Source organism: Scatophagus argus, chromosome 17 (assembly GCF_020382885.2).
Source record: "Scatophagus argus isolate fScaArg1 chromosome 17, fScaArg1.pri, whole genome shotgun sequence".
NCBI classification, from domain to species: Eukaryota; Metazoa; Chordata; class Actinopteri; family Scatophagidae; genus Scatophagus; species Scatophagus argus.
The window spans coordinates 2,441,257-2,451,681 of NC_058509.1; the positions used below are offsets into that span (position 1 = coordinate 2,441,257).

A 10,425-nucleotide genomic window follows, 5' to 3' on the forward strand; every position below is an offset into this window, starting at 1 on the left:
CCCATTCGCTGAAACCCGCTGTCCATAAAGAAACGCTGGTTTTACTACTTCCTGGATAACTCCCGATATGATTGGACAGCTTGAAAAGGTGAAAGGGTAAATCGAGTTTGGTTTTACGGATTCCTCCACTACACACCTCTTCTTTTTGTTGGTCGCAGGGAGTTATGGGAAATTGAGTTCACCTCTGCTCTCTCTTAACAGCGAAATAACTCCAAGGTTTGTTTATTAATTAAAGCAAATGTTTTTTGGAGGACGTTATCAGTTCTCTTCCATTATTTCTTCGACACTGTATTCCTAACAATAACAATGAGAAAGACCACTGAAAAACAGGAGGAAAAATTAAAATAACAATAGGGGGCTGATCTTCAATTCACTGATTGTTTTTTCAAGCCTTTGTGAAGCTTTATGTCCTTTGAAAGATATTTCCATTGCAGCACAGAACAGGCAGTTCTTCATATAAAATCTAGGATGATTTAACTGAAAACATGACTGGACAAGAGAGAACAGGAGGTCTGTTTTTGAGGAAATGAGGACCTCTGTAGTCATGAATTGTTTGCAGGTGTTTTTTCCCAGACAGTCCAACAGCAAACACACTTTGCTGTTTTTTTTAATGAACTCTTGAATTCAGACTCTTTTTATTTAAATCTTATGTGCTTACATCTGATAATAAACCAGAATTCCTTAAAACTGTTACGAACAAATGCCTGAGAAGTGATCTTTCAGTAGTTTTTAAGGCTCCTTTAACTCGTGATGTAACACCTGACAGCCTCTCATCCTGCTATCACGTCCACATTGAGACATAATGGAATTCCTTCAGGAAATAAGTCTCATAATTGACTCTTTTGGTTCTGAACCTGCAGTCACTGACCCTCATTATGATTCAAGAGGCTCACATCTTTAAAGCGGGCCTGTGTGCTCGGGCTCCCAGGTGGATGTGACTGTGATAGATGAAAACGATCGGTCATTGATCAGCTTTAAAGGTTCCTCAGTGCTGACACTGACTGCTGACCCTCCCCTTTGCCCTCTGTGATTACTGCACCTCCTGCTCTCCATGCGTCCCTGAATTACAGACTTTGTGATCTATAATACATTTATATTAAATTTGAGGGGATCCCTCCTTTTCCAAAGGTTTCTTTCATTTTTTCGCCTGTTTAAAGCTGTTTTTAGGTAGTTTTCCCTCACTTAAATCAAGGGTCAAAGAACAGTGTGTCACACACTGTGCAGATTGTGATTTTATAAATAAAACTGAGTCGACCTGACTTTCGTTTGTAGATCACAGTGTATCGATGCTGTTATGAATCTGAATCCACTGCAATTACAGGATCAGGCTTTATTGATCCTGTCAGCTACCATTTTACTGTATCACAGCAGTGATGTAGCTCAGTGGCGAATCTGTGCGTTACTTCATTTGTCCACTGGAGGGCGTTGTAGTCAGCAAGCCACTACAAAGAACATGGCAACTCATGGTAGTACACACCAGTCGTTACTATTAGAAATAGAATATTTTTAGTAAAATCTGTCAGTTTTAGTTTTTCCATAGATTTTTATCGATTGAACTGAATTTCAATGGATAATTTTGCAGTCAGCTGAGCTTTTATACACAAAATGGCTCAAGCTGTAAAGCCCAGCACGTAAAAATATGAATTCCTACTTTCTTTTTTCCATTAACTGTCCTAATTGTAAAAAAAAAAAGTTACAATCACACATTTAAAGTATTTTACTTTGTTGTATGCAATGACATTTCAAACCTTTGAATGACAAAAAAATAAATAACATACACACATACAAATATACATGAGATATGTGATGAAACAAATGCTCTTTTTCAATCATGTATATATTAAATGTACATATTTTAACAAATAATAAACTACAAAATACTATAAATATTTCTGTTGCGTTTGATACACAACGTCCTTTCAGTGAACACCACCTGAAGTCTGTACATATTCAAAAAGAAAAACATTCTACACAAATTAAATATACTGAATATACCAAATGTATAGCAGCAGTTAATTCCTGACATAAAGCAAAACGTGAGACTTCAATCAGCAATGAAAATCCCCATCAATACAACTGAAAAGCAGAAAAGAAAACATCCTGCCAACCAACAGCAGCACCATAAACAAACAATCAAAGTTTTCAATAAATGAGGTAGTTTGTTGGCCAAAATCATATTTGAACTAAGTCAGTCCTCTAATGTATCTTTTAATACTCACATTTCTTATATCTGCTTCAAATAAAAGTTGAAAAAAATGCTGGAAAAACAAGAGAAAACCTACGTGTTTGGTGTAGGAACCTTCCATCAACCCGAGCTTCCTGTCACTCAGTTTCTGAACCTATAGGAGATCGGCAGCAGCTTGTGAGTCTTCTTCATGGTCTGGACCTTGGCGTGCGTCTGGTCGTCCATCGTCTTGTAGCAACGCCGAGCGTAATCCAAAAGCTTCTCCTTTGATGCCTCAAACTCCCCGACCTCAGCGACCTGCAGGAGACCAGGTTGTTAACATGACCCATGATCCTGAAGTGTTAGATGTCTCTACTGCCACCTGGTGGTCAACAACAACAACAACAACAACTTCCTCTGCTGGCTGTAAAATGATCACAGTCGTAATGCTCAGACCTTCTCTGGAGCCACCAGCAGCAGCTCGGCGATGGGGGAGGTGGAGGCCATGGTGTTCCGGTCGACTCCATGGATCTGGAAGGCTCGGGACATGCTCCTCACCCGCTGGTAGGTGGTCAGGATCTTCTTATAACGAATCAAAACCCCGTCTGGGTCCTTAACTGGGCACGAGGAAAGAGAGCAGAAGGACGATGACACCGAGACGTTCACTTTTTACTGGAGAATTCACTTCACGCCGAACGCGATGTTGTTCTGCCACGTCCTCTGACCCTCACCTCTCTGTCTCTCCCTCCCGTGGGTGATCCTGAAGATCCTCCTCATCTTCATCCTGGGCTCTCCGTTGGCTCGCCCTCGGCCCTTCCTCTTTGAGCCCTTCTCCTGCGACGAGTCCTCGTCTTCCTCCTCCTCCTCCTCCTCTTCCTCCACGTACTCGTCCTCCGTGTAGTATTTATCCTCCTCCAGATGAAACTCCTGCTTGACTGCAGCCGTTAAGAGATGAACACTGGATCACATATCGTCAACACTTCCACAATGACAATGATTTCACTTGTGTGTCAAATATCACTTCCTCACCAGGGATGGCGGCGCTGCGGCGGGTCCGGGGTCCTGGTCCCTGCAGGCGCTTCAGGGTCATTCCAGACCTGGTGGTCATAGGGGAGGGAGGGGAGGGAGAGCTGGCAGGCTGGACCTTCACGCCGCGCTGGGAGTCTCCACACCACTCTGTTAAAAGGTTAATACACAATAAAATTAAAAAGATCATTTCAGTTTAAATACAGTACTGCTTTGATACTGGTATGAAGTTTTGTTAATTTAAATAAAGGTTCTGAATATTTTTCAGCACAGCACATATTTTTCCCCACAGAATCCAGTCTTCTCATGTGCATGTTTCATGTGTTTTTATGATGATTTTTCATGATTTTTAAACAAAAATTTCCTCGTAGTTAAACCCGAACAAACCAACAGTGGAATATGTCAGACGTTTATCCCCCCCGACGCCTCACCCTCCGGACTCCTCATGCTGACGATGAAACGGTCCAGCTGACAGCGCAGGAAGTTGCGTTCCTCCTCCAGCTCCTCGATGCGCTTCTGCAGCCAGGCGTTCTTCTCCAGAGCGACGTACAGGTGAGCGCGCAGGTTAGAGACCAGGATGAAGGGGCTGTACTGAGGATGAGGAGGCTCCTGCACCACAGGCTCTGCAGGAGGACAGAAGAGGGGAGGACAGAGAAGAAAAGGAGAGACGAGGACGAGGGGAGAAACAAATTGAAGAGAGGAGAAGGTAGAAGAGGAGGAGGAGGCCAGAAGACCTGAATCCAAACTGGGTGTGGAGGAAGTGGCTACAGACTGTGATGTTCTGACCACCCTATGAAACTGATTAGGGATCGTAACAGCAGCGGTCATGTGTAGTAGATGTTTCATACCGTCCATCATCTGCTGACCCTGGTTCAGGTGGTATGCAGGAGGCCTCTCGATAGTCTCCTCCAGGGGAAAAGAAACCTCGTAGGCATCCAGATACAAACCAGATCCAGATCCTCCTCCTCCTCCTCCTCCTGCTGCTGCTGATGAGGACGATGAAGAGCTCTGCTGCATGTAGTGCTCTGATAACACACAACAGAAACAAGAGAAAATGGAGTGAAGACGCTGCAAAGCAAGTTAAGGATATTTCCCATATTGATTCCATATAAAATATCCTAAAATGTCCATCACGATTCCACAGAGCTCGAGCAGATGTCTTCAAACGGATTCTTTTCTCCTTTAACAGTCCAGAACTCACAGATATTCAGTTTGTAATGATTTAAAACAAACTGGACCAGAGACTGTTAAGCATTGTTTCTAAAACAGTCAGTCAATTACTGTTGACTGTTTCAGCTCTGATAATAACTAATAATAAAGTTATCATTTATAGTATTTGTGTTCACGTTAAGCAGACAATTTACCAAAATAAATGGAAATAAATCAACAAAGGAGGACATCAGTAAAACAGTCATAACACAGAGAGCAAGATGCGTTCAGTGTACGAAAGACATCAGGACTTAAAATCAAAGCCTCGAATCGATTAACCTATCAATAATAATACCGACTGTTCAGAGGCGCTTTACAAGCAGGAAGTGATTTGGTGAGCTTCACGACCTTCTTATCTCTTCACATGATGAGCTGCAGCTACCGCCGAATGACAAAATGAAATCAACTTAAAGACACTCAGAGTGCAAACAAACACCACAAGCGCCAACTATCGCACTGAAACCGCATTTAAACGCACGGAATCCTTTGGTGAGTTTGCTGCACAAAAAGGTGGATACGCCATTCAAAGGTGGTTACCTGGAGGGCTCGTATCGTCTCTGTTGCTCGCAGGATTCATGACTGAAGACTCCACGAGCTCGCCGCTACTGATGAGTAATAACTCAGATGATTCGGACGAACTTGTTATTATTTGTCTTCGGTTCTTCTGTGTTCAGTTATACTCCTGTAATACAGCCGGGAACGACGCACACCTGCCGCCGTACAGCCGGGATACCACATCCTCAGCAGCAGCAATTACCTGATTATAAGTGGCCTCAACAGGTGCACCGCGCGCAGGTTTGGTTCGTTTGGCACATGCGCACAACAACGCAGTCCGTCCAAACACATCGCTGCGTTCCGCGCCAGCGTTACGCGCGTCACGTCTGTTTAGCTTTGACACAGGTGTTTCTACCTGTTCCTCGTGGGGTGGATTGGAAGGTCGGAAAGTATTGGAACGAGGCCAAAAAAACTCCGACCGGAAACGTGTCACACCTGAGGGCGGTGCCCAGGTGGGTTGGGAACGGCGAAGAAGGTAAACGCGGAAGTGAAGAAAAGCTTCAGAGAGACGCCAGGAACTAACGCAAGTAAATGTAAAATGTCTTGTCTGATTTTTTAAAGGTGTTGGTCAGGAAGAGGCTCACCTGTCCGGAAGTCTGAAGCGCGTCTCTGCAGCGAGTCTCCATCAAGCTGAACGGTCAGAAAGCAACAGAAAAGCATCTAAAAGTCTGGTGGAAGTAAGTACTGAAGTACTGGACTTCAGTACACATTTGTAATACTTTTTTTCTTTTTAATGTAAAAACGTTTCAGCTCCTTAAACGCGGAGATCTGCTGCGTGTTCTTTTAAGTAACATTTTTTTTAAGTTATGAATGAGTGAGTGAACGGAGGCTTCATTTATTTTTAATACTTTTGAGGTTGGTACTGTTAGTTGGATAAAATTTGTGAACGTGTTGCTTGGGGAAACATTTGATTGGTAAAACAGATGAATCCATCCAATCCTTATACAAAAAGGTTCCAAATGAGCTTCAGCTCGACCAGCTTCTGGACTAAAATCCTGTTTTACTTTCACTCACGAGTCGTAACAACCCAATAACAACACACACTGAAGACGCGTGTCGGCGCCCGTTTCAGTCAGGATGAGGCACATTTCATAGACTGAGCTGATAAAATCGTACTGTCAGCATCACATCGACTCGTGTTCACGTCCTGATGAGCTGATGCCAGCCTGAGTCTTCTGTGTGCCTGCAGGTCCTGGTTGGCGATGGCCCTGTGTGAAGGTCTCTCCCACTGCAAACTGGCTCTGGCCTTCGCCGTGTTGATGGACTTGCTGGGAGGAGCCGCTCTGCTGGTGGGGGTCTTCGCCCCGCTGGAGGTCGGAGGACAGGACTTTGGAGACTTACTGGTCTATACTGGTATGAAATCCCCGTCCCAGTCTGAGTGTCGGGATGATATGAAAGAGGAAGCAGATGAGAGCAGATTTTATGATGTGTGAAGTAAAATAAGAAACAAGGCCAGAAGCAGTAGGATTAAACACGTCTTTGCAGCAGTCGTGGACTTTGGTTGACTTGTGATGAAACAGTGCGGGTGGCGTCACGCTGCTGTCTGCTCTCCACGCAGGGGCCCTGTTGGTCCTGATGTCTCTGGCTGGGTGGGTGCTGTGGTACAGCGGGAACATCGATGGCCTCACGCCCAAGAAGGAGCTGGGACACATCAGCAGCGCCGTCGACCGGCTGGCTCGCAACCTCAGCCGCAAGATCCGCACATACAGGAGCCACCGCTGAGCCGGCCCGGAAGGCGCCCGGAAGGCTCCCGGAAGGCGTCCGGAGGCCATTGTGAAAGTGTGCCGCTGCCTCCGTTTGTCAGTATTAACACGAGACACACACACACCGACTTGACCTCTTAGTGTCACTTCTGCTGCTGAAATACACTGAACAGTTGGCAGCATGAATCATTTCTGTTATAATTGCTGTTCTGTTACGTAGTCGTCCTGTTGATGTTTCATTACGATTAGTGTTTTATTTTTTATTTTTTACAGTGTTTTAGATGAACTAAAGCAGTGGTCTCATGTTGGATTTCAATAAAAGATGGTTTATACATCAAGTCTTTTTCTTACATTCTCAACAAGATTCTCCATTCACCATCAAGTGCAACTTTACAAGCAGACGCTTATACAATTTAATTAAAAACGATAATGTGTTAATCAACACGAGTAAGAATTCAGGGATATGGCACACCTGTTATACTGTAATGTGTATATGTTATGTTTATACCTCACATTTATGCATTCATTCACATCATGTGCTTCACTCAGTTATATCAGTGCATGTGCTGAAAAGATGCATTGGAACAACTTAAACAATGAAACAACAAGAAGACAGAAAACATTAGGAAACAATAAGATAAAAAAAACTGTTTTAGTTCCCCTAAATTCAACAAGACAACTGTTTTACAACATAGTTATTATATTATATTCACTCTTCTTATAATATTTGAATTTCTCTCTGGTTTCTTCTTGCTGGGATCAATAATTAGTCATCCATCCATCCTGCTTATCCATCAGGGTCACAGAGCTGACCCAGCTGACTACAGGTGAGAGGCAGGGTTCACTCTGGACTGGTCACCAGTCAATCGCAGGGCCGACACACAAAGACAGACGACCACACACTCTCACACTCACACACACTCACACACACACACACACTCACACACTCACACACTCACACACTCACATCTAGGGGCAATGTAGAGCAGCCAATTAACCTAATGTGGGAGGAAGCCGGAGAACCCGGAGAAAACCCACGCAGGCACAGGGAGAACATGCAAACTCCACATAGAAGGGCCCAGACCGGGATTCGAACCTGGAACCCTCTTGCTATGAGGCAACAGTGCTAACCACTGCACCACCGTGCCGCCCTAATTATTAGTTATTTCAGAGTTAAAGGAGTAATTATTACCTGTAGTGACCTCTAGTGGCGACCACGAACAACTCCAACAACATCAGCAGCCATCTGTGGTCTGTACAAGAAAGATATTTTATTATGAATGTCAGGAGAAAAGGTGTCTCTCGTCCACCAGGGGGCAGTAGAAAGTACAGTATCAGAGATTTTAGGCTGATTAGTGAACTTCATCGCCACCAAGAAGGAAATTTCCATCCGACGCGTCTCAGTTAATCTGATTGACCTCTCACCTCTGCTGAAAACCCTGAGTGCGGAGCAATGGATAACTCGCTGTGGGATTATGGTAACCTGCTGCTCTGCAGTAACTTTAACAGACCAGTTAATCCATAAAACAAGACATCAGATACACCACAGTGACTGTAAAACAAACAGAAAAAGACCATTCAACAAATCCTTAAAAAGCTGCACTGCAAAACCTCTGTAGGTTCTGGAAAGAAATTTAGATTTTAATTCCTTTTAAAACGAGAGCTAAATCACAAACAAAGTAAAAACATACAAGTGTTTCATAATCATTAGCAGTTAGAAAATATCTTCAGTTTTATCATATATGGAATAAAGCATCCACACGAAATCAAGACCTAAATGGTTTCAGATTTCAAGTTTAAATTTGTGATGAAATTGTGTGAGCTGCCAGTCAGAGACCTTCTTTAAAGCCTGATGAACCAATAAAAACGGACATCAGGTTTGTTTGAGTGTGTTGCCCCTCAGTTTACTTCTGTTTCACATCTGTCAGGTTCACTTATCAGATCTGATCTCCACTAAGCCTCAGTCTGACTCGGTGTCCCGGATCTGACTGCTCACCTGACTTTACCCGAGTCGGCCTGATATGTTAAAGCTCCCACCATGTGGTCAACCAAGTGGGCTGAATGTGGACTACAGCGAACACAACTCTGTCTTTCAGCTTATTTAGACAAAGACTCCGGACTCTGGACTCTGGTGTCGTCAGCGGTCCCCCACAGCTCTGTGACCCTCGGCGGGCAAACCCCCTCCGCTTGGCGCTGAATGAACTCATCGTGGATCGACGTGTTCCCCTGCAGACTCTCCATGCACAGCTAATAAGGGGATTATGAGGACACTTAGGTGCAGGTGAAGTCAGGCCGCTGACCTCAGACGAGTCTCAAGTCTTAAATGTTGTGTATGACTTGTGATGATCAGAAGGTTTTACACCAATGAAGCCTGCATCGAGTCCAGCAGGAAAACACTGACATCTTGTCAGAACGTTTAATATAACTTAAAATGCTCACATTTCCCTCAACAAAAGCTACAAAAGGTTTTGGGTTACTTTACAGATTCACAATATTGACCCAAAATATAAATCAACTGATAAATGATGTATTCGCATGAATTAAACTCCTCAGCAGTATAGAAATGTGCTGAAACACACTAATGCATCACTAATGATCAGAAAGGGGCCACTTTATCTTTTGTTTGCCAATATTTATGTACCTTTACTGAAGCAAACCTGAGTGCAGGACTGTTATTTGTGTTATTATTTCCATCCTGTGGTGTTACTTTCACTTTTTTGCGTCCCTCCAGCAGTGAGAGTAATTAGAAAAGAGTGGTCTCTACTTCACTGGTGATGGCTTAAATGACACTGCGTGGTGCGAAATCATCAGCAGACGCTTTGGTCTCCCTCAGTTCAGCACAGCATTTCAGCTCGTTTTGCTGCCCCCAAGTGGCCAGAAACATCATCAGATGCAGCTTTAAGGGGGCACATGAACAGTTTTGAAATGGCATTTGAGAATGTTTGAGACTGAAGTGTCTCTTTGTCTACATTTGATGTCTGAAGCAAAAATATAAGCATCTGAAGAAATGCAAGTAAAGTAGCACCTTTGATGCTGTTCGGGTGCCTCCAAAAAGTCTTTTTGTTCATTTTCTTAAATCTTGTGGGGACTGCAGGTCTGGCCTCCCTCTGCTCCCCTCCATCAGCAGCCACATGGGGAGCCATGCTGCACATCAGGGTGTCTAGATTAAATCTTCCTCACCTGAGAATAGATTCATCAAGGCCAAGCCAAAGAGCTTTGATAATCAGCTGCGTTCTGGTAACCACCGATTTTCCATTCCCCGTATCGAGTCTGCTTTGCCAAATCCTCCTTACGCCACCTAAAATCACCACCTTCACTGCTTCTCTCTTTCTCCATCTCCTTCTGTTCCTCCATTTTAATCCCCCCTCCCCTCTCCTTTCAATCAAAGGATTCCCTGTCTTAGAACTCGGTCTAAACCGGGCTGTGGGATAAAGGTGAGGCGGAGGCAGGGAGAGGTTCGTCTCCAGAGCCAAGGGACAAAAACTCCTAATCCAATAAATCCAGACTCCTTAGTGTTTGTAGTCTGAAGGGAAAATCCCTGTTCTAAAAGAAGACGGGAGGATCAACATGAGTAAACACTGAAACTTTTGGCAAGGAAATAAAACCTTTTGGTAGGTGACGAAGTTGCATCTTAAGGCACTGAACGGTCAAACTTGTGTGTCGCTCATGATCATTTGGTATCTTTCAGGTGAACTAACTGAACTGAATAACTTCCTGTAGAGATCCGTTCATTTCTCAGTCGGTTTTGAGCGATCGTCCAGAGTACGC

At 44.0% G+C, this 10,425-nt stretch overlaps 2 protein-coding genes across 2 annotated transcripts; one reads left to right on the forward strand and one right to left on the reverse strand.

The window, feature by feature from the left end:
* Positions 1-1,702: 1,702 nt before the first annotated feature.
* On the reverse strand, positions 1,703-5,069 carry LOC124075007 (coiled-coil domain-containing protein 106-like). Its single transcript, XM_046418399.1, has 7 exons — positions 4,937-5,069; positions 4,039-4,215; positions 3,622-3,813; positions 3,194-3,340; positions 2,896-3,099; positions 2,621-2,781; positions 1,703-2,482 (listed from the first exon to the last, which is right to left on the reverse strand). The coding sequence occupies exons 1-7, from the start codon at positions 4,974-4,976 to the stop codon at positions 2,327-2,329; spliced, it is 1,077 nt and encodes a 358-aa protein (XP_046274355.1). The 5' UTR covers positions 4,977-5,069; the 3' UTR covers positions 1,703-2,326.
* On the forward strand, positions 5,024-6,995 carry LOC124075008. The gene is made up of 4 exons (XM_046418400.1): positions 5,024-5,429; positions 5,516-5,591; positions 6,144-6,307; positions 6,513-6,995. The coding sequence occupies exons 1-4, from the start codon at positions 5,024-5,026 to the stop codon at positions 6,674-6,676; spliced, it is 810 nt and encodes a 269-aa protein (XP_046274356.1). The 3' UTR covers positions 6,677-6,995.
* Positions 6,996-10,425: the final 3,430 nt, after the last annotated feature.